General features: G+C 38.1%; 1 protein-coding gene across 1 annotated transcript; it reads right to left on the bottom strand.

Moving 5' to 3' along the window:
• Positions 1-14,765: 14,765 nt before the first annotated feature.
• On the bottom strand, positions 14,766-23,418 carry ptgs1 (prostaglandin-endoperoxide synthase 1). Its single transcript, XM_034225346.1, has 11 exons — positions 23,316-23,418; positions 23,155-23,232; positions 22,244-22,360; positions 21,175-21,315; positions 20,884-21,027; positions 20,632-20,813; positions 20,431-20,514; positions 19,336-19,582; positions 18,537-18,823; positions 18,060-18,207; positions 14,766-17,257 (listed from the first exon to the last, which is right to left on the bottom strand). Exons 1-11 carry the CDS (start codon positions 23,320-23,322, stop codon positions 16,908-16,910), a joined length of 1,785 nt encoding a protein of 594 aa, XP_034081237.1. The 5' UTR covers positions 23,323-23,418; the 3' UTR covers positions 14,766-16,907.
• Between the last annotated feature and the right edge of the window lie 419 nt (positions 23,419-23,837).

The following is a 23,837-nucleotide window of genomic DNA, read 5'->3' as shown; positions in this document are numbered from 1 at the left end:
GTAAATGTAACACCCTTTTCACCCCGGTTACACGTTTCATTTGCCCTATACGATGGGCGCTGTAAGTGATGAAAATGGGGGATATTGGCTTATCTGGCGCCCGCAGCTCACAGCCAAAGTGCGAGTGAGCGTGGGAGAGAGGGAGGGTGCACCGGTTCCTGCGCTGTTGTTATTAGCATCTGGTGCTAGCCGCTCTAACGGAAGAAGAAGATGTTTCTACAATAATGTGGAGGGAGAGTCCTCTCCAGTCAGACTGAGAGGCTGATACTACAGCTCATTGAGGTAAAGGACTCTGAGTGTTTAGATAGTTCACTTTAGTCTAAGTTCAAACAGTTTGGTCACAATTTATGTAAACACATATTTTCAAGGCACTCCTTTATAATTATTGGGATAAACAGGTTTGAAATCATTCCAATGTATACTATAGGACAGTAACCAAAAATATCCTTTAAAACTGGAGAGATAAAAAAATATGCATAAATAAATAAATGTTAAGGTAAAATAAGATATGAATGAACAACATAAATAAAATAAGTTACATTCATTTGTTATTTGCTATGGTAGGTTATTGGTTATGTTCACATACTTATTTGATTACATCCACTTGTCTAAGATGACAACAAGAGACTTTCGACCCAAAACCAGCTGTTGACTTGTGGATGCAAGCAGCTAATCACAGACTCAATCAGAGAGAAAGAAGTAGGCCTACATCATCAGCTACCATGTCTGACAGAGAGGAAGACAGTGAGGAGAACAGTCAGGAGGGTAGTGATGACAGCTTGTAGGATTACTGGTCGTGCTAATGTTGTCTTGTGTTCACCTCTGCATGTGTGTTCTGTGTTCACCTCTGCATGTGTGTTCAGTGCCGTGTGTCTGGCAAATAAAGTCAAGACCCCCTCAAAAGTTACGGTTTATTTCATTTTAAGGATGAGCACCAAGCAACATCTCCAGGTGCTCCTTTGAGAACCAGGGCAAAAAAGTTATGTGCACCCCTGAATATAGTCATCTTTCTGCATTCAACACTAAGGAAAGCTGTACAATTTGACATGATAATGAGGAAAAAAGGCCTCCGACAATGCAGATCATTTTTTGATCATATCAATTTTAAGATGCGGGTCAAGGCTTAATATTTGGGAGCATAGTGTCCCTTGCTCCCTTTCAGGAGCCCCACTGGATTGGCTTTGATCTGAAATATTTGTATAAAAAGCTTGTTAGCTGGCTGTCCATCTCATAATGTTCACATAGAAACTAGCTGTCAATAGGAAATATAAAATCAGAAGAATTATATTTTCATGCAAAATCTGTCACAAAAAGAGGTTGCACATTTAAATGCAGGTGTTGTTGTTATGGCAACGTCAGTGGCCAGACAGCCACATTTACTGCTGCAAATACGTTCAAACCATAGACTGTATATATAAATGGACGTAGGGTCCGTGACGTCACCCATAGGATTCTGCAGAGTTGCCGTGAAGCCCTTAGTAGGCGGAGTCGGCCACTAACGGCTCGACAGTGACGCCAGAGTTCAACTCCCGCCTTCTCCAAATAAGGGCAAAGAGGCGGAGCCGAGCTGCCACCGAGCTGGAAGTTCCAGAGCTAGCTGAAGCTACCAAGCTAAGCTAACATGCTCCCCATCTGCACGCTGCCGTCGCATTTTACGTTTCTAAGGTAAGCGGACATGAAACTATTCAGCAAAACTATAAATAATAATCTAAGTTATTGAGCTTTTAGCATAATACTTCAGAATCTTAAAACCCCTTAAGGTTTGTATGCAATTGTGCTAAATTCAACACTGGAATCAAGCAAATATTAATATGTTTGCATGACATTAGTTATTTATATTTTGATATCACTTAACTATACGTTTAATACATTTAAGTCAAGCTAAGGTACATGTGATGGTAGCTAGTTAGCGCTCTTACCTGTGAGGCCTCCTCCAAACAGCATAATAACCAGACTATCATTAAAACTAAGTACCAGTTATAGATCCTTGACTTTAGACAAACAATTCAAAAGACAAAATGTATTTAAAGACCAATCTTTATTTGAATGTGCCTCTTAACCTGAGATATTAGTTATACAGTAATAGTATTGACAATCTAACAAAACTGAGCAACTCAACAGTCAACTTTATGTTTCTTATTGTCTAAAGCATTTATTATTTTAATTTTCCCAATCTCATATTCAGTGTGGACGGATTGAGACAGCGTGGTGTCCAGAGAGCAGCAGAGACTTCAGGGAGAAACCTCCGTGTGATGGACGTCCTGTCTGTTGGTTTGGAGAGGACTGAGGGTCTTTCCTCTGCGAGGAGGACCAGGCCTGATGGAGGAGCCCATGCTGGGCAAAGCTGATACCAACTGCACAGGCCTAGTCGGTCACTTTATTTGACTAAATGTGTTTAATACATTTAATAGGTTTGCACCTTCTGTCCATATGTGCTTTTTATTTAAAACATTTGATTAACTTTTGGTTCACATTTCAATAAATTGTATTTGCACTCCTTTTGTCCATTATTCTTACTGAAAATGTTAGATTACACATTCACATCTGACTGAAGATTGGCCCCATTTATTTGTGACGTTGCAAAACAAGGTACATGTTGTGAAGCTCATAAAGTGAGACAAATAGAAATAATCAGCCGATGGAGTGTAGATGTGGAAATAGCTGCATTCGATCAGCTGACTGTTTTTACAATAAAAGTAGTTTCTTAGTGAATGTCCTGTACTGGTCTTAAAATCTCATAACATCAGCTTTTAATGTTCCTCTTGGATATTCTTCTTGACCCTCAGAGAAGGAGAAAATGTCCTGTCTTTCAGGCATGTCCTTTCCTAACAAAAATGACAGGAAACATAAAACATATTATTGCAGAACAAGTGTGTTATTTATGAAAGTGGTGTGTTTGTGTGTTTAGGGGCTGTAGATATAATTATTTTGTAATTGTAATGTTTTTTTTTTATTTCAACAATGAGCTACAAAGACAATCAGATTATGAATGAACAGTATGAAGTTCATCAACATTGAAATATATGTTATTATCAAAATAATATTGAACTGTTATCAAAACGTAGCGCAACTGTAGAAGCTTGCTCTGTTGTCTCACTGAAAGAATCACTTTTACCACGTTTTTTCAGACAATATTGAGAGATAAAAAGTAGCAGTTCTCACTATATGTTAAATATCTTTGCCTTCAATACATTAAATTAGAAAGCTGACAAAGTCATATTGCTTGTTAACAATAACATCTAAATGTAACTTGTTGCATGGATAAAACCCTCAACTTAACTGATGTGTAGGTGATCTAGTATTTAGTATTGTTTAATGGAATGTATATCAGTGTATTCAAGTCAATACTTCATTCATTTAAACCAATATCTTTCTTGATTCTTTGTACAGTATGAAAAAAAGAGTCTTTGTACCTGTGCTGAAGTTCACTGCTGTGAGGAGTCCAGTTCTGTCTCTCACTCTCTGGTCCAGCCATCACCTGGACACTTTAAACAAACAGATATATATATATATATATATATATATATATATATATATATATATATATATATATATATGTAAAGTACCATGTGTACAAACAATATAACTGATTCTCTTCTGTTGAACATGTTGGATTGTGTATTGTCCGAGTCAGGGTCCTTTTTATTTTACTGTAACTTTGGAAGTTGTGTTACCAATGCTTACTGTTTATTTGATACCCATTTGGTAATGAAATTAATAAAAACAACAAGGTTTGGGTTCGTTCTTCAGATGACTGTGACGTTAACGTGTAAGCTCAATAATGCTCCAGCTCAACCAACCATATTGTAATATTTAACTAATCATCTTGAAATATGACATTAATTGTAATATACACACATCTTATTGTGAGGTTGATTTCACATACACTACTTCGACGTTAGCTTGTCTACATACTTGAGCATAGCCAATTTAAATTAACCTTAGCGATGCATACAGTTCCTACATAATAAAATATCTCTCTAAGTTACAAGGATGACCTTATTTTATCAACCTCAAGCAGAAGCCGTTTGTTCTACAGTATTATCCCACTTAACGCTTAACACTTGTCTATTTCGTTCTAACCTTTATATACAGTCTATTATTTTAACTTGGAGGCTACGATTAGCATCGTTAGCACCGATGTAGCTACCACTCGCTTACAACTAAACCAAGCCTTAACATTCATTACGTAGCCGATTAAAATCATTAACACATAAATAAGTACTCGAATTTCACTTACCGCAAAACCGCATTCATGCACCGTCTGTTTTAACCGCAGAGCGAGTCACAATAGTCCGATATATAAGCATGAAGAACAAACAACCACGGCCGGCTTCAAGTTGTGTTTCCTGGATGAACTGAGCAGGCAGAGTCCCTGTAGCTAGCTTCACGGAGCAGCAGCAGAGAGACAAGAAGCTAGCAGCAGCAGTCACTTGACAGAGCCGTCACTCAATGTGACCACGCCCTAATTTATGCAAAAACGTTAAGACCTAATATAAATAAAAGGGTCGTGTTAGAAAACAATTCACTCACAGATCCATAATCATGAAGGTTGAACCTAACTATATTTATAATAATATTTATTGCATCCATGGGTAGAAACATGTTTTTTTCTGCTGTAAAGTTGGGCATTTTAACATGGGGGTCTATGGAAATTGCTCCTTTCTGCAGTCAGTCCCTATCGGCCAATATATGAACTGCAGTGTGTGGCACTTCCGTATTGGCGTCCCGGCTCTTCCCCAGAGTTTGCCGCTTGGTTCAAACATGCTGTCGACACGTAAAGCAGTGGCAACTATGCCACCATTTCAGCTGACTTTTTCTCAGAAATACTGTCACATAACATCCATATATATATATTTCAGTGATAGGTTGATGCTTAGCTAAGCTAACTATGAAACACTTTAACTGACAGGACTCAGGAATCAGGATCAACTGTGTACTACTGTAAGGTAGCTTCTAGCTTCATGTCGAACACAGACAGTAAGTCAACATTACTTTCTTTGAAATCACCAAGTAACGCTAAAAAACACAACATTTAGATTGTATGACAAAGTGTTTATTTAATATATCTGGCTAGCTATAGCTACTTGCTAACGGTTTAGCTTACCCGCGCGATTCAAAGTAACGTCAACGTAGCTATAATGTATGCTTTGCTTACATGTTCGCATAACTTGTAAGTTTACTGACAGGTACATACCTTGTTAATCTGGCTCAGGTGGTGGCTCTGGGGTTGTTGTGTGAGCCACCACTTGAGAATTGTCGTCTTTTTTATTAAAGAAATGTCTAATGTCCATCTTCAGAATCTCCGCGTCCGGGGCTGACAGTTTAAAGTTTAAACATTGTCACAGAGGAGAGGTACGTACCTGTCAGCCAATAAAACACGTTTATTTCCATGCAACTCTCTGATTGGTCTGGTGGCGTCGTCTTGCCTCTGTGTTGCATTCACTGAACATGGGAAATTACAATTCTGCCGTCCGTCCTATAGGTAAAGTAGGTTAATAATGTATTATATTATTGAGGGAGAATTTGTCCGGGGCTAAAGAAAAAACTTTAGCCCCGGATGCCTACCCCAGGCGACGCCCCTGGTCTTTGTACTGGAAGCCGAATGCAAGAAAGATCCATGCTGTTGAGAGCTTTGCTTTCAGGCAATGGCGTCGAAGAGGCTCAAGAAGCAGGTGTGGTTGGATAACAAAACTGATTTTGTCTGGAGAAGGTTTGAACTGGTCTATCAATAAGGGAAATAATTTAACGTGTAAAGAAGGGATAGCACTCAAACTGAAGGGTCACGATATGCAGCATTTCACTTTATTTTTCTCGCTAACAACCGACTGGCAAAACCCTCTCATTATTTGAAAAAGGCTGCTTTCTGGCCATTTAGCATTTTTGCAGCTCGAGGGCTATATACGTTTGCCATCTGGGGCAGACATGCATAAGCATGGGCTTCACTGTAGCACACCTCAGTACTCTGTGGGTCAGCACATGGTATGAAGAGTCACAGTCAACATCCGTTCTACAATCAGCATTTATAAACAATATCCTTTAAATGTAATTTCAAGAAATGAAATGTTTCCACCTGCTCTTGTTTATTTAGCATCATCTAATTTGCCATGGAATACATAACTTTCTTTTATCTCTAATAAAATGAAGAAAAAATCTTAAATGACTGCTAATACTTAAACTATTTTCAAAATGTGACAAAAACAGAAATGAGCTATCTGAAGTCCACACACTGAGCAACAAGGTGGAGGAACTGCTAGATGCATCCCAAAGACTTGAAGAAGTCACCAGGAAGATTTCTGACATAGTGGCAGCCAGCCAGGACTTGGTAGTACCAAGGCCAGAAGTCAAACAGGCATTTAGCTGTTTGATCTGCAGAGGTATTGTTTTCATCCTCTCTTTGAATAATGCTTAGTGTAACAAACAGTATTTAAAAAATAAAACGTATAGGTGCCGTTGTTCCGGATTAACTGGTTCCCTCGTTAACTGGTTTCCCGATCAACTGGTTTCCCGATCAACTGGGGTGATTTTCGATCGCTTCTTCTGTCGTTTACATACATCTTTTGGTATATTTGGCTCGGTAGGAAGACTTTGATGCACATTCAGTACCAGTGTGTGAGGTTGTGGTTACGATGGAGATATCCGGACGCGAACAGCGGGGACTACAAAAAGAAAAACGAGTTGACTGGGGATGTCTGTTCAAAACATTGCGAGCTCCAATAAATCATTTAAACCAGCTATTGTTGCCAGACTTATTACTGAATATCGTTCTTAATGTGATACCAAGTCCATCTGAGACCTGTGTACACCTTCAGACAGCCTCCAAGTGAAGCACATGTTCTTTACTCACAGTTTGAAAGCAGCGTGGAGAAGTCTTCAGCTGTGAACTGTAAACTGTGATCCTCTCAGGTAAACATCCGCCCAGGGAAAAATGGGATCCGCCCAGGTTAAACTGTGTTACGACTTCTGTGGCTATCTACCAGCGATCATGTTTAATATGAAAGACTACACACACATTTATCCCTTTATATAAACAGTATTCTGCAGCACTCATCCAGATAAGATGTGACTGTTAACTCATTTTGCAAAGATAGCAGCAGAAATGTCATTGCTGCATGTGCAGGTACTTAGACTTTAAAATGCTGATGGGTCATTAATGTTGGTCTCGGAAAACAATATTAGGAATCCTCTATTCAAACATAATCAGTGTGCATGGACATGAAAATAACAAAAAGGTTCATGCTGGACTCAAACCCGAGTTTGACAGCACAAATGAAAAACAAAACGCCATGAGAGCACACTTACTCCTGTCTCATTCTCACACACAATCACTCACACACATACAAGGTATAAGGAGGTTTAATATGTAAGAGTGTGTATGAGTTTGGGAGTGAGAGAAAGAGAGAGAGAAAGAAAGAAAGATATGAGGTGAGGTGAAAACTGCGACTTGCTGTAAACCAAATCTACTGTATATTGTTGTCTCTGTACACACACACACACTGTACATCCAGACACACACATTTCTCAGCTGATACCACTCTTCCACATCTATACCAACACACCTACATCATATTAGTTGCATACATGTATTCCAATGGCTGTCAGGGCCCCATTATACAACAGGCAAAGAAACCAAGAAATGACAAGCATGTAATTCAATGGTAAAATGTCACATCTGGTTTTTACAGTAAAAAGGACAAATGTAACTATTTTCCTCCAATATAAAACCCCGACATTACAAAATGCATGATTTTATACCGGTATGGCGGAGAGATCAAAAGATGTGGTTATAATGGGAGTGGATGGGACACGAGTGGCTAATGTGTGAGTTTTTTGTTTAATCTGATTCTGTGCAAAAACTAATAATCAACCAAAATCAATGTTGTTGCTAATCTTTGACATATCCAAGACTGTGTTAAAAAAAAAGAAAAGCCGACCCCCCCCCAACATTTATTATATGGAAAATAACTGCTTTTTTGTGCATGTTTTTCATAGAAAACGCAAATTCATGTTTTCAAACTGGCAGTTAAAGGGTTAAAATCCTGAACATAATTTAACATTTGGTATTTTTGATCAGGACTGAAGTTGATTGAAAGATTTAACCCCAAAAAGTTTTAAAAAATATTAATCTGTTGTCATTTTAGAGCAGTTTTTGGAAGTGGACATTTTTGTCCCGAATGACTAATTTGTAACTTTTTTGTTCAATCTGATTTTGTGCAAAAACTAATAATGCAAAAAAATCCATTTTGTTGCTAATCTTTGACATATCCAAGACTGTTATAAAAAAAAAAGAGCCAGTCCCCAGATATGTATGTTTAGGAAAAAAACACATTTTCTCTGTTTTCATCATGAAAAAAACCAGCCGTTTCATGTATTCAAAATGGCATTTAAAGGGTTAAAATCCTGGAAATGATTAGATTTTTAATATTTTCTATTATGGTGGAAGTTGTTTTAAAGATTGAACCCAAAAAGGTTGTGAAAAAAACCTTTTAATATAATGTTTTTATCAAAGCATTTTGCAGTGGACATTTTTGTCTCGAATGACTAATTTGCGTAGTCGATTTGTTACACAGTGAATTAAAGACCGATTTGAAAAACTTAAATTGGAATTCCAAAATAGATCGAGAAAATAGCCTTGTTACAAAAAATCAGGCCATTTGCACCAACGAAACCAAAGTTATTGCAAAATGAAAAGTGAAAAATGACCCATATGGACAAAAACGTCCACAGTGATACCGGAGGGTTAATATTCTATAATAATTTGTTTTTTTATTGTTGATGTTGTTTTGTTCTTTATTTTTGTTGTGAGAATCACTTTGCAATTGTGTAAGTGCTATATAAATAGTTTTACTAATATTATTGTTGTTACCATCATTACTATTATTAAAAATGTTTTCTTTATTTATTTGCAGAAAGGATCATGCCAGCCCACATCAAACACCTGATCAAGAAGTTGTGTATCTTCAGGCAGAAAAGATGCAAACACCTGTTCAAAGTTCCAGTTTCCTGTCTGGGACTCTGTTCCACATGTCTTCAGTCAGTTATGGACCCCATGACTCGGATACTAGTTCTACCAAAGCTCATTAGAGGTAAGCAGTGGTAGGAGAGGAGTGGAGTTATCTTTGTATTTAGGCTGCAAGTCGACAAAGGTGATCAAATGCTGATGCTAATAATGATCCGATTCATTTGATATTGATTGTCTGCCAATACCGAATCCTGATCCGATTCTTCTATTACCCAGATAATACAGCTGCACCGTGGTACACTAGCTCTAGTTTTTGCCATTGTAATTCACCATAAGCAATTGTTGACTGTAACGTCTATGCCATCCGACTGTAATTTGTAATGTATTTTACCATACTTTAACAGTCAAGTTCTGTCAACCACAGCAGCCCAAATGTTAACGTAAATGTCAAGTTTTCTTTTTGCAGTGTACTTATATCTGTACATTTATTTTCAGTTTGCTTCAAGAAGTAGCTTCAACACACAGAAATGGAGGCCAGATTGGGAAAGATACCAGATTGACAGATACCTTTATTTTGGTAGATACCAGAATACATGACACAATCAATCTTTGTAATATATTTATGTTCTCTTGTTTAAATAATCATACCAGTATTTAATGTATGCTGGTCACCTGGAATCCTGGTAAGCTTCCAGCATGGTATATTTAATACTATTATTAAACATAAGCTGGTGATAGATGGATAAACCAGCCATCTTGGCCAGCTAAAGTGTCCAAAACCCCTCTCCAGCCAACCATTCCAGCCTAATATCGACTGGCTGGTCAATTTACACCAGCCTGACCAGCTAAATTGATCTAAGCTGTTTTTTTCAGCAGAGTTATTATTATTTATTTACTATTTATTGAGAATCTCTATGAATTATAGACAAATCTATATTAGTCTGTGTTCTGTTGCCTGAGCTAAGTGTGCCTGCTACATTACGATGTATTATTATTGATTTACTATTTATTGAGAATCTCTATGAATTAAAGTCAAATATATACCAGTCTGTGTTCTGTTGCCGCACCGGATCTCCGCCAAATCCAGGATCACCATCCCCATGTTCGTTCCCGTCTGTATCTCTACCGCTACGTGAATACTGTGGCTCAAACTGGTATGGTTCCACCCAGTGGCGGTTCTAGAACATTTTACATGGGGGGGCAAAGGGGGGGCAAGAGGTCATGCCAGGGTGGCATGGGAGGGCGGACAGTACGTGGTATGTTATACTGTATATAACCTATTTATTGTTAATTCATGCCCTAACACAAGTGTTCTTAATGCACAAGAGAAACAAGGTGTTCAGACAAACAATCGGGTGCTCTTTGAGTCCCCCAAGCTTACCTCAACCATTTTAAATGAAAGGAAACTACAAAATGTATTTTAAAGCAATGAATTAATGAAACAGGTTTTTTTGCATTACAATGTAAAACTAAATATATATTTAGTTTGAAAAAAATTGGTTTTCTTAGTATTAGACAGACATATTTGCATGTCCTCACTCAGCATTATTACATATTAATTTAATATCAAACCAATCAAAATGGCCAATTATCCCAAAATGTTGCTGCTAATATAATCATATGCTTGTCAACTTTAACTGATCAAAAAGACATTCTGAAAAAATACTTGAATTATCTATGAAATTGCAATATTGTCCCTCAGTTTGTTTCAACCCCGTCACGCCATACCATTTACCCTCCTATTAAAATAATGGATCAGTCCATGTGTGATCTGCATTGAGGGAATTACATCACAAAAGTGTCAGTTTCTTCTCTTACCTATATTTCAGTTTTTGTATTTTCAGATTAAGATTGACAAACTCAACATTTCAATTTATAATTAAGTACACAAATGACATCACCCATCTCTTCAGAGAGCTGAAGGTGACCTGTGCAGCAACACATTTCAATCAATATTTGTCAATACTAAGAGCTGCTAGATTGTGCTGCTGTAATGGAATATGTAAGGAGAATAAGAACATACCATGTGGTCCAGCTGGAGTTTCATCTGCCTCCTGATCCCTGCCTCTGGCCCTCTTTCTGATACTTCATCTTTATTCCTCACATACATTTCTTCTTCTTCACTAATGTCTTCATCTCCTCCTCGTGCTCTGACCCTCCTGGTCTCTTCATCTCCTCCTCTTCCTCCTGCTCTGACTTTCCTGGTCTCTTCAGTGAACTCTCTTTTCCTTTTCCTCTTTCTGTTCGTCCTGATCACTTCTCATATGTCTTTGTGTTGTTGTTGAATCACTCCTATACTCTGGCCTGCAAGAGTCTACTTGTGCAAAGCACTGGTACAAATGCTTGTATAACTTTAGGTGTTAGGGCCATGTAGCCTAGCTAATATGTAGCATATCATATAACATCAGAAAGTATTGATCAAGCGCACACAGGCAGCTGTGTTTGGATCCAGTTTTTACAGTAAAGGATGTATCCTGGTTTCATTGATCTGGCCTCATGGCTGTGATGTGTAGTTTACGTGGATTTAATAGTAGGCTACCGCGTAGTTTAGCAAAGTGATCGATCTCCCAGCTAGCGCTGTCTGCGTAGTATTTTGTAACGTAACGCCCCAAACAGCGCCCGTCTGTTAAACGCTCTCGATTCAAACGGCAGCGTTTTATTAATATTTAGTTTCAAGCTCTCGTCCTTAGTAAAAACAAAACTAGTGGAAAGGGAAATGCTCCCAGGGGAAGCTGATCCATATAGGTGCTGGGACAGCTCGCTCCCTCTCTGCAGCGGTGTGAGCCGCGGTCTGTGTGAACGCCGCTCTGCAGTTTAATGCAGGGCCGTAGCTGCGTTTTTAACGGGCCTAAAATTATATTTAAAATGATTCACTTTTAACTAATGTAATGCTTGTTTTGTTGCTTGAGAAGCTTGTGGAAATAGTGTAGGTTGGTTTTAGTACAGTTTTAGGGAAACAAAAGTTAGGGGGGCAGCTGGGGGGGGCAAGGCTCTATAGTGGGGGGCAGCTGCCCCCCTTGCCCCCCCTGTAGATCCGCCCCTGGTTCCACCACGTTAGACTCGCCCGCATGATCTGATTCCACCACACCGGCATCCTCTTCAATACAATTCTCCTCTTCTTGAAAGTGCACCGAGTATTGACGATTCACTGTCACTCAATTCTGTCTAAATATCCGAGCCAGAGTCCGAAATCATATAGTTAGTGTATTATTCAACAAGTGTTCTACTCGTGACGTACCGTGACGTGCGTGACGTCACTAACCGGCGAAAGCTGTTTTGTTCGGAGCGGTCGTGTAACATCTGAAGCGAGCATGGAAAGTTGTAATAAATCACGATTTATGAATACAGCGGGCATATTGTCATTATTGACAAATGATTTTCCATTAATAATAGTATATGTTATCATAATAAGAACATTTTCGTAAGCTTGCGATCGACCGGTCGATCGCGGGGAGATTCCCAGTCGATCACGAGATGTGTCTAAAAATATAACAACAACATTCTGTTTTATCGTTAATGTCCTGTAAAATAATCTTCCTGTGCCAGAATAATGCACTTGAATGCATCAAAGCTTTGTGATTGGCCGGCGTGACCCCATGTGTCGGGGCGTGGCTGGTGGGCAGTGGGCACTATTTCGCTGACGTTGTCCGTGTCAACAGGAGTGACAGTCCGCACACACACAAGACCGCAATTACGGCAGAAGCAAAAAAGCCCAAAATATATAATTTTCACTCCGAGTGGGAGGATGATTATTTTTGTATCTATTCCAATTCAAAGTCCATCTGTCTCATCTGCAATGCGAGCGTGGCTTTATCGAAGAAGGGTTATTTAGGAGCGGCATTTCAAAACAGTACACAAACGCTGCGAGACGGAATTCCCTCCTAATTCTGCCCTACGCTCCCAAAAGGTGAGGGACCTGAAAGGACAGCTAAATGCACAGCAGTCCATTTTCACCAGGCCCAACAACAAGAGCAAGGCTGCTACCATAGCATCTTATCGTATCAGTCACGTTCTTGCGAAACACATGAAGTCTTTCAAAGACGGCGAAGTTGTGAAATAATTCCTGGAGGCTGCCAACACGCTTTTGGGGGACAGTAAAAATAACAGTAGCATTTCAACAGGTTTTTGATATAATAAAAACTCAAGTTAGATACCGTTATTAATCAGCTGTAAGTTTGAGTTTGTTTGAACTTATTCATTATAATTATTGTACAAAATGGTATAAGAATGCAAACATTCAGATCTGTTCTGTTTAAATTGATTATAGTCTATTATCAATTCAGGTTAAGAAACTAGTTTTGCTTGCATCCTATTTTAAAGGCATTTCTTTTTATACTCTACTAAAATGCTACAAAAAAGGGTTTGATTCTATTCATTTTGTCTTTTTTATTGCACTTTGGCAGCAGATTCCTGTGTAGCTTCAGATCTGAGTTGTCTTATTAGTAAGCCTAATTTATACTTTTGTAGCAACACTATTTTTATATAATGGCAAAGAAAGGGTTCAGAGTATTTTCTTTTTTCCCTGTGTCATATGTGGCAGCACTGTTCAATGTTTCTTGAATACATTACCCACTGTAGTATGTGACGTGTGAATAAACTCCAACTATGTATCAACAACACTGTTGTGTAACTTCAGTTAAATACTTGTATGTGTGTAGATTAGAAAGAGGTAAGATAAAGGATCTGCAGTATTTTATGAAGTATTAATCGTACAAAGGTCAGTTTTATACAAGTAGAAGTGTGTATTTACCTGGTAGTAGGCTGTCAGTAATGGCAACGCCTCACTATTTGGACTGGTAGATCTCGGCAGACTGGCAACTTTAAAAGTAGCTCTTGGTTCAAAAAAGGTTGGGCACCCCTGCCTTAACCTAAAGTATTCTTTACATTTTAAATAAAGGTTAATTACTTTTTCTGTTTTGCACATCCTCCTATTAATATCTTTGTACATCCGGCACTAAACTGTTTTATTGTAGAGATCACTTACAATATGTTCTTGATTTTTTATATTCTATATTTCTATCATTGACCTTCTACTTTCCCCCTATGAAAGTATGTACTCTTAATATTTTTTTCATCAAATATAAGATATTAAAAAAATAATTCAATAACGCGCTTTAACCACTATGGCGGTGCACACAAGGTACACAGAGCATACAATGCCATAATAACTTTGTATTATAGTGTAGGACACTTATGTATAACATCTGAAGATGTGTAGTTTTATTCATGTTTTCACATAATTTTACAGGATATTGCTATACTATTTAACATGTTTTACTTCTACACATTAATATCTGATTTGTAAAACATAGACAGAAAGGTATATCCGTCATTTAATGGTAAGCTAATGAAATTGTGATTCCATAGATGTGTCCCCCATCACCCATCAACCAAAACCCCTGACTATTCTCTCAATCCAGTATTGACATTCTTATATTCAAAAAAATCAGTAATATCTTTAAAAACTACAAGTCCTTTTCTATCAGCTGTGCACCGTTATGGGGTAAATATAACCTATCTACCAATCGGATCAAATATAAAAGTCAGCCGAATTAATGTTGATACTGCAAGGAGACGTATTGTGTGAAGAGAAATTGAAGATGTTGTTTAATTGCTGATATATTTATGATCCACGTCACATATTCAGTTTCGGTGGCAGTTCTTCCAGTTTTTCCAAAGGTCTGCTAATCAGGGCTCTATAAATAGAGAACTACGGCAGATGTGTAATATTTAAAGCAGCCAAACCGTGTATTACAATGCCGTTATGTGATGACTTTCAAAGAGAAAAGCAAGCACACTCGGATTAAAGTATTATTTTTTTTATTTGTTTATGTTTTTTGGATTTCATATCGTATAAACACCATATACCAACGTGCATTGTGGCTAAAACATCCAATCACCGAGCTTAAACCATAGCTGAGGATCTTGGGCAATCAGTTCAGTGGGTGTGTATCGCCTACGTCTGTTTCCGGTTATTTTATTTTGAAATTCAGTTCCTGACGGACGCCAAAAAAGCCAGAGATTATAGAATTGAACAAATTAATAAAAACAAGGATAATTGTGTGTTATTGTTGAGTAAATAACAGTGTGTTATTTAGAAAAGAATAACAAATTAGAAGGAAAAAAAGATTTAAAAAATACATATTTCAGTATTCTGAGGCTCTGAGCCCCATTTATTTTCCTCATTGACGGCAAAAAAAGTCCGACATTATACGATTTAAAATAAAAACAATAATTGTGGCTTGATATTGAGTGAGAAAACGATTTTATGAACCGCACAGCTTCCGGTCTTCCAAGACCCGACCGGACAAAAAGACGTGTTGCAGGCACGAAACATACTACCAATAGAAATGCATTGCTTTTAAAATCGTTCTGTGTGACACGAATCAATAGATTAAATATCGTGACTATAACACGAAATGCCGTGAGACTGGGTTGAAATGCGCCTACTTGCATTCAATGTTTGTATGAAATTGGTAAGAGCTGCCACTGAAGTTTATCTTTGATGGAAAGAGATGAGGTTCAAATTCAAATTGTATGGTTAAAATATGTTCAGCAAAAACATTTACTAGCTTTTCTGCAAATGTCAGAGCGTGGGATTTAAGGTGAATAACTTTAGTAGGATTTAAGAATAGAATAGTAGCAACAACTTTGACTTTTGAAAAGTCTTGTTAATTTATAATATTAAGAGGATATTGAGTTGGGGTTTTGTGCTCTATGAAAACAAGTTACTGACAAGTTGTAACTGCTACGTTTAAACGTGAAACAGAGAAGTAAACCTGTGGTTCCCTTTTGGGACATCAACAAAACCACAGTAAAGTGTGATCACTTTTCTCACACATTCAAGGCGACACAACATCGTCTTCCTGTCATTAAGTTGGTGTGAGAACTCAAACTAAGACATCACATCTAGCGACTTAGTTTTGTGATTGTATATTTTTTCTCTATATTCCAATTGTGTAGAAACTCATTAAACAGCTGGAAAAAAAGTAACAATACTAAGAGTCTGTAGACATTATACAGTAGTGCCTGTGTGAGGCTGCCCAGCACAAGCTAGATGGTAATGTCGGCATGCTAACGTGCTAATGGTAAGCATCACGTTTACCATCTTAATAAAGCATATTGTCTCAAATATAATTCAAATTCCTTCAATGGTAAAGTCAAACTTATGTATAAAGCACATGCACACTCAAAACATCTAAAAGACATAAAAAGAGATGAAGACGTGTTAAAGATCAGCTGCTCAGCCAGAAGTGTTTTGCTCAAACTCCAAATTGCCAAGTGAGTTATCTAAATAGTGACTATATTTAGAAATTCATAATTTAGATTATTAACATTCATGTCAATTTAACCAAGATGAATTAATACATTTTTATTCTTTGGACTATTTTATTTTATTTTTATAAAAATGTATGTCTTGTAATTGCGCTGGTGAGGAACAAGTGACCTACTTTTTTCATGAATTGCATAACTACACCGTAGCATATGACATGACAATACATCTTTGAATCTTCAAATCTTGAGTTGTGTTTCCATTAACATGCAACAAGAATGTCTGCAGAATATTTATCATATTTTGTAGAAATGTTTTACTATGACTATTTTAGTTACATTACATTTTTCAAGAAGATATGGTGATGTTATACCCTCACTGAAAGAAAATAGAAAATACACAAAAAAAAATTACCATTACCAAATAAAAAACATTTTCAAGATAGTGCAAATATTTTTTCCTGCTCCAGAAACTATGGAATTTGTCACCTGTGTTTTCAGGAGGTAGACCTGCTTGGATTCAGAGTATGTCTCTCTCTCTGCAGGCAGGATTGAAACCACTAAATGTCATGTAGAATTAAAATATCCCTAAAGAGAACAATTTGCAACACATTGGCAGCTAAAGAATGTCCCCTACAGTCAGCATAGTAATAAACTGATTGAGATGAATTGATTAAAGTTCAGAATTTGATTTCCTTGATTTCAGCTCCTCGTCATTTCTTGGAACATGGAAGTCCACGTATGGACACCATTTGGTGTTTAGGCACACCAGTTTCTTCAAGGTGGAAGTTTTGACGATATTGAAGCCCTTCTCTCCCCCAAAGCTGCTGGGCTTCCAGTACTCAGGGGAGCATATGGGGTTTCCAAGCAGGCCTTTCAGGGAGAAGGGAGCCCCCATCTCCACCATGCTCTCCCCAAATAGACTGTTAGGTCGTGCTTTCTCAAGCAGGACACCGGGGTAGAGCTCCAGAGCATCAATGTCACCATAGAGCTCCTCTAAACCTTCGGCCATTTCAATGTCATCTGTTTGGAAAAATAAAACAGCTGTTAAACCAGCCCTATCAGTCAATACTTTAGTTTAGCTAATATTCGAATATCTGCAAAATGACTGACATTACCGCAATACTCTGCTACATTTTCTATACCGTTTAGCGCTAATTATGAACTTTTGGCATGCTAACCAGCCAAACAGTGGCAAACATGCTAACAATCAACATGTTAACCTATGTCGTGAGCAAGTAAGCATGAAGATGTTAGCATTTAGCTAAAAAAACGCTGTGACAAAGCAGTATTGCGTGTATTTGAGATAACATCAGTTGCTACATTTGACAGCAAACCACTTCAGCCCCAGTTTCCCCTTAAAACAACTTGCAATTTGGGGGAAGTGGCTGAGAAAAGAGACATTTATGAAAAGGGCGAAAGGTTTTGTCTGCTCTCAGTGTGATGTCGACAGAAAATGGATGAAAAAATGTACCAAAATGAGAACAAAATATGAGAAGCAGCTCTGTTATTCAGGTTTTTGCAACAACCAAATTGTTGAGTGTATTATGTAACTTTATGTGATAACAAAAAGTGAGTTTTAGTCATCTTATTTTGCTTACAGAATTGGCAAGAGTTGCTACAGGGTAAAGAAATACTGAGTGATAATATTGTTTTTCACGTTTCTCCTGAATTAATTTTATGTTGGGGAAAAAATATAACAAATGAAGACAAAAGTTTACCCCATAAACATAAAAGAGATTGCAACAATTGAAATAAAGGGGGCAGAGCGGTGGATCAAAAAGTTTCAGAAGAAGGTTGTACTTTGAACAATATTTCTGCTTACCAGTAAATTCATAAAAAGAGGTGTACGGCTTTAGGTTAAACCTCTTCCTGTATTCATTAAAGGGCTGCACTCGTGTTGCTCGTGACTCTTTGATGACCTTTTCTGTCACTTGAAGCACAACTACATGCGAGTTGTGACCTCCTCCTATCTGAAACGCAGACAAAAAGTTACTTTCATTATGAGTTGTTAGTAATACCATAAGTCAGAACACAATACTAATGTGTTGCTCAGCTTGGCAGGCTACAACATCTAACACCTATTCATCTCATTAAACAGAAATAAAGTGTTGCGTGCACATGATGCTGATGAACGATATCTGAGAAGGTTGCCTCATTTAGATTTAGGAAGCATTTGTAAGGGGAAGTTAACTTTGATGTGGATGACTTAAGAAAGAAAGGGAACCAACTTCACATCTAAAAAGTGTTATGCAGATGGAAGATGATTCCTGTTAACAGTCAGTGGATTGTGCTTATCTACCTGGCCTGCAGGTTGTTTGGAGAAGGCATCCACCATCTTCTCCACCCCGTAGTGCATGAGTAGGGATGTGTTGAACATAAACTGAGGGTATGGGATGTCATCGCCGTCGATGAGGAAGCTGTCAGGCATCAGCGGGTGCCAGTGGTAGATGTGGCAGAACTCCAGAGCGATGCGGTTGCTGTACTGGAAACGTGCGTTGAAGAGCAGAGTGGGATCGAACTTCAGGTCCAACAGGTAGCCACTCAGGTGCTGCACGTACTCTTCTATTATGATGTTGATTGTCTCTCCTGTGGGATACAAAACACTCAAATATCATTGATTGATACACTGAGGCAAACTCATTTTAAGAAGCATAAAGATGGACATTTTAACTTGTACTGTTCAAACAATTAACAATTTGCCAACGAATAGATTAGCCTATTGACTGAAATGTATGGGGCAACCACTAATTTGGGAATCATGTCACTCATTTTGCCACCAAAAAATGTTGGTAGTTCCAGGTTTGCATACGTTTTTTTTGCTGCCTTTTGGTCTTGAATTATTGTAATAGTAATAACTTTTGATATAGGCCTTTTCATTGTGTTATTATGTTACGAGAAGCTTATTCGAGAACATTTTTGTACTTATTATTATGAAGTAAATGTTGATTGCGCAATATAATGGCAAAAAACGATCAAAATGAATTTATATGAATAATTTCATATGTATTACAATCACTAAGTCACAGAGAGAGAGAGTGTGTGGGTGCTGACTCCAGTTTGAGACTTAAACTGTAAGAGTTTGCTCCTGACACGCTCACCAATGATGATGAGTCTGGCGGTCTGAAAGAGCTGCTCATCGTCCCAGGTGGGGTGATCCGCCTTCAGGACGTCACAGACTCTGTTGTGCTCCCTCAGCCATACGGTGGCATACATGGTGAGGCCCGGCAGGAGGCCAAACACCTCCTGACCGGTGACCAGACGCTTCTCTGGAGGGAAGTGTTCAGGGTAAACCATGTGCACAGGGACCTCTGATACTGTTGGGGGGTACATCTCACCGTTTACTAACTGTAACAAACACAACAAGTAATCCACATATGAGAGAGAAGCCTTGATTCTGTGTTATTTAAACGTTCTTGTCTTGCATTTTTCTTAATAAAATAATGTAATTCTTGCCAAACGTTTTTGTGCATGTCATTATAGACTTGAGCATAGCTGCTGGTGGTAAAAGTATTACCCAACAAACTAACTCAAGCCTCAAGCAGATAAGCTTTCGATCACAAGATAAAAGTGTGATGTGCCTTTGAGTGTTCTCTCTCTTTAACCACTTTATGATTATCACTACTATAGTATCTGGAAATGTACTACACAATTCTCAGTTATCATGATACAGGAAGTTAAAGTTATTAACGGCTGATCTTTAGATAGACTTCCTTAAAGGTGGGGTATGTAATTTATTTCAGAAACACTTTTTGTTATATTCCATGGAATGCTCTTAACATCCAGATAGCAATGAATATATTAAATGCTTTGACAATAAATACATTTTAAAATGTCATCTGTGGAAGCCGTAGGACTCTAAAAAGCACGACCAATCATTTTAGCCGGGCTAAAATGATTGGATGGCCTACCTGCCTGTCAGCCTTCCATCTGTGCACTAACTTATCTCGTGACCTCATTGGTCATGTGCGCGTTTGTGTGTGTGTGTATTTTCAAATTCTAGTGCACTCGAGCTGGTTTCTCCAAAATGACATACCCCACCTTTAAATGATATGACAACAAAAATACATTTTGGAAAACAACGTTGTTTGCCTTGTCGTGACTCGTGAGTTAGATGAGCAGATTATTACCCCACATTTGAGTAGTATTAATCCTCTCACTCTGCTCTCCCAAAATGTCATAAATGTATTTAATACCTGATATTTCATCTTTCCATCTTTATGAAGCCGTAGGTGAAGCTGTCGTATGAGGCTGTCTCCGTAGATATTGCTCGCATCTACCTGGGAATATGGAAATACATACATCTCTTAATAAATTAAAAAGTCAAACACATTCAAAATCAAAAAATAATGAAAGGGTCATATAGTGATTAGCACAGAATGTCAGTTTAATCTCACCCCATGTCCTAAAGCCTTGGTGAAGCCACCTTGAACTTCCTGGTTTGTCTTGAAGAACTGGTGAGTGAAGTGTTGCGCCATAAAGGCAAACATCATGTTGGTTCCCTGAGGGTCTGGCCTGAATGTCTTTCTCTTAAAAAACCTCTCGGCCAACACTTTCGGATCAGGAAGCTGAGGTTTACCTGTAGTGAAAGAATTGTTTAAAGTTGTTCTCAGAGCTCAGCCGGCTATGTGTAGTTTTGCAGGTCTCACCTTTAGCTCCCATGGGCAAAGGGCAGTCCTCAGGAACAGGAGGGAGGAGACGGGTGTAGTAGGACATGTTGGAGTAAGACTCCCAGCTGAGGTATCCATATTTAGTATTGTAGGTCGGAGGGCTTGGAATAAGGTCGCTTCTGACTTTGGGAGAATGGGACAATGTGAAGTTTACATCATATAATTAGCGAAGTATAACTAAATAAAATGCTGAGGAATGTTAGCTGCAAGTGAGGTTTGTTGATGTACCTACTGTGGCACTTTATCTTTACCATGAGACTTTTCACCTACCGGTTAGCACTAATCTCATGAATGTGTCTCGCAGGAAAGAGTTGTTTACGAGGTCCCAGAACCAGTGGAAGTGCGTGAGGAAGTAGTGAACCGCCGTAGGCTTCGGCTTCAGCATGAGACGAACTCTGGTCCAGAGCTCCGCTAAACACAAAGATCAAGAAAAAGTTATTTTTATAGCAATTCAAATTAAGCATCCTGTGTAAGGGATTGAGACAAATCCTAATTAATAATGTATTAATGCTTTACAAATGAGTAAATGCTGCTGTGATTAAATGCCATATCATGTTCCAAACCACATCAAGCATTATTTCTGAAACAGTATGGAGCTCAAATGCTTTTCCTCTTGCAGGTTTACTACAAGGTGAGTACCTTTTTATATTCTGATTTTTTACACATACTCTCTCCAGAACAGGTTCTAGCGTACTCTGAGCTGAAAAAGTAGCTCTGAGTGTTAGTGATGCTTGCTAATGTAAACAAAGACCATATTATGTCCAAGACACGTCTCGCATTGTTTCTGATAGCGACGTTTCTGATAGGGCCGTGGGTGTAAAGCCAGCCCACATTTCGCATATTACGTCATCTCAGACACAAATCTGGATCAGCTCCTTTGTACCCCCATTTTTAGAGATGTGGGTACGGAGGAAAAGAGAGAGGGTTTTATTTTCTGACACTTTGTGAGTTCCCTGACACGGCAGGGACACATATTTATGTATAAAAGATATAAAAAAGTGCATTTTGCATGATAGGACACCTTTAAGGCTTAATGAATTTCTGAACGTAGGAATGAAAACCAAAATAAACACATACCGTAAGTGCAAAACGAATATTCCTTTAGCTACTCGCTATTGAGCACTTCCGTTATGTTTTTTTTTGTATTAAAGTTTCTAAATGCACATTACCACAAGCATACAAATAGATAGATTGGGGATAAGTGTGTACATTAAAGTAGCAATGGAGGTAAAAGGGGTACATGAGAGGTTGAACAGATATCCACTGTTTTCAAATAAACCCACACCCAGATGTTGACATGCAGATTTATGTCTCACATAAAAAACGTAGCAGTACTCACGAACAGTGCAGTTGACTCCATAAAAGCCAGTTCGAGTGCAGTCACATTCGTAGCATTCTGTACCAAATCTCACACACACTCCTGAGTTCTGACAGGGGTAGGAACAACAGGGATTCACTGAAACCGAAGAAAGAAATCATATTACACTTTGAGAATGAATAGATCCCTCAGTGTAGGCCCTGCTTTACTAAATGACTGATAGTTCAGATAATGTATTGATTCTGAACAATATGGAAATGAGAGTCGGACACAGACAACCTGAAAATGTTAAACTAATTCATGTTACTGTGTGTTAAACATTGTGTGTTATGCTATTGAATCTTACACAAAATATACTTTTTTATGCTTCCCCATAAAACTACAAAGTGGTGGTCTAATGATGAGACCTGTGAAACCAGGATAAATGAAGGTTCAAAAGTGGTGCATATTGCTTTGTCTTCACTGAAACTAGTTTACTAAATTAGCACTTCATTTCCCGTCCCCCCCGTATCTTTAACACTCTCTGCAGGCTTCCTGTCCTCTCTTCATACTTGCAGAAGTTCAATGAGATAATTGACCACGGCAGCTTTCTCCCTTATTTAACTGTGAATAAGACGAGAGATAAGAGTGGTACTAATAACACATATATTTGTATTTACTATTTACCTTTTATTATTTACAGCATTAGTCTTAAGTAACACTGTACCAAAGGATCAACAATGGTACATTGGTAAAGTAAAGGTCACACTTAAGGCCTTAAGAAATTGTAATTTTACAAAAATATGCAACTTTTTTGAAACTGAAACATGTTTATAGCATACGCGCAACAGCACTTTCAGAGACTGAATCGTAACGTGACATGGGATGAAATATATCAGTTTCGTACTTCAAGTTTTATAAGAAAATAAGATTAATAAAGATGAACTGCTTACCAACACTTGAGTCACCAGCACACGATGAGCTCTCCAGCAGCAACAGGTTGATGAAGCAGATCAAGAAGATACAAAACTCTATAAAAATAATAACGTATATTATCTTGGTGTGAAAACATCATATAACATCCAGCAGGTGTTTCATAATTTGAAGGACTCACCTTTCATGATTCCCACGTGTGGATCGTTCTAGTGTTCCTAGAAAGTCATTTAAGAGATGGGTGTGCTTCTCTCTACCTAAAAGCCCATAGGCCTCTACATGGGCTTTTATGTAGAGATGGCTTTATAACATCAACCATAGAGAATGGGCGGTAACACAGTTTCCTCTACTTTACTCTACTTTCCTCTACTTCCTCTTTTAGTCTGCATTATATTTGTAAGAAAGTCTACTGTAACTTGCTCCAAATAATTTGGATTTGTTCCTTTTGAACAATAACTGCTAGGCAATTGTTCTCAGGATTGTATTTTTAACCTTCTGGGTTCTAAAAAGGTCTGCCTTTAAATGATGAAAATGTTTGGTTTAATGTGTCAATAACATCCTAAGGGTGAAACATGACAGGATGCTTTAGGAAGTGCTTTATCTCCACCTGCTGGCAAATACATAAGTCACCCAAGGCTTTACTTGTTAGATGAAACCCCTTCAATATGACATTTAATTCATAAAAGATTAACTATGGTTTATA

The sequence above is a fragment of the Gymnodraco acuticeps genome, unplaced genomic scaffold (genome assembly GCF_902827175.1).
Source record: "Gymnodraco acuticeps unplaced genomic scaffold, fGymAcu1.1, whole genome shotgun sequence".
Classification (NCBI taxonomy): Eukaryota; Metazoa; Chordata; class Actinopteri; order Perciformes; family Bathydraconidae; genus Gymnodraco; species Gymnodraco acuticeps.
Note: the sequence above shows the minus strand (reverse complement) of the source record. Positions and strands in the feature narration are given on the sequence as shown.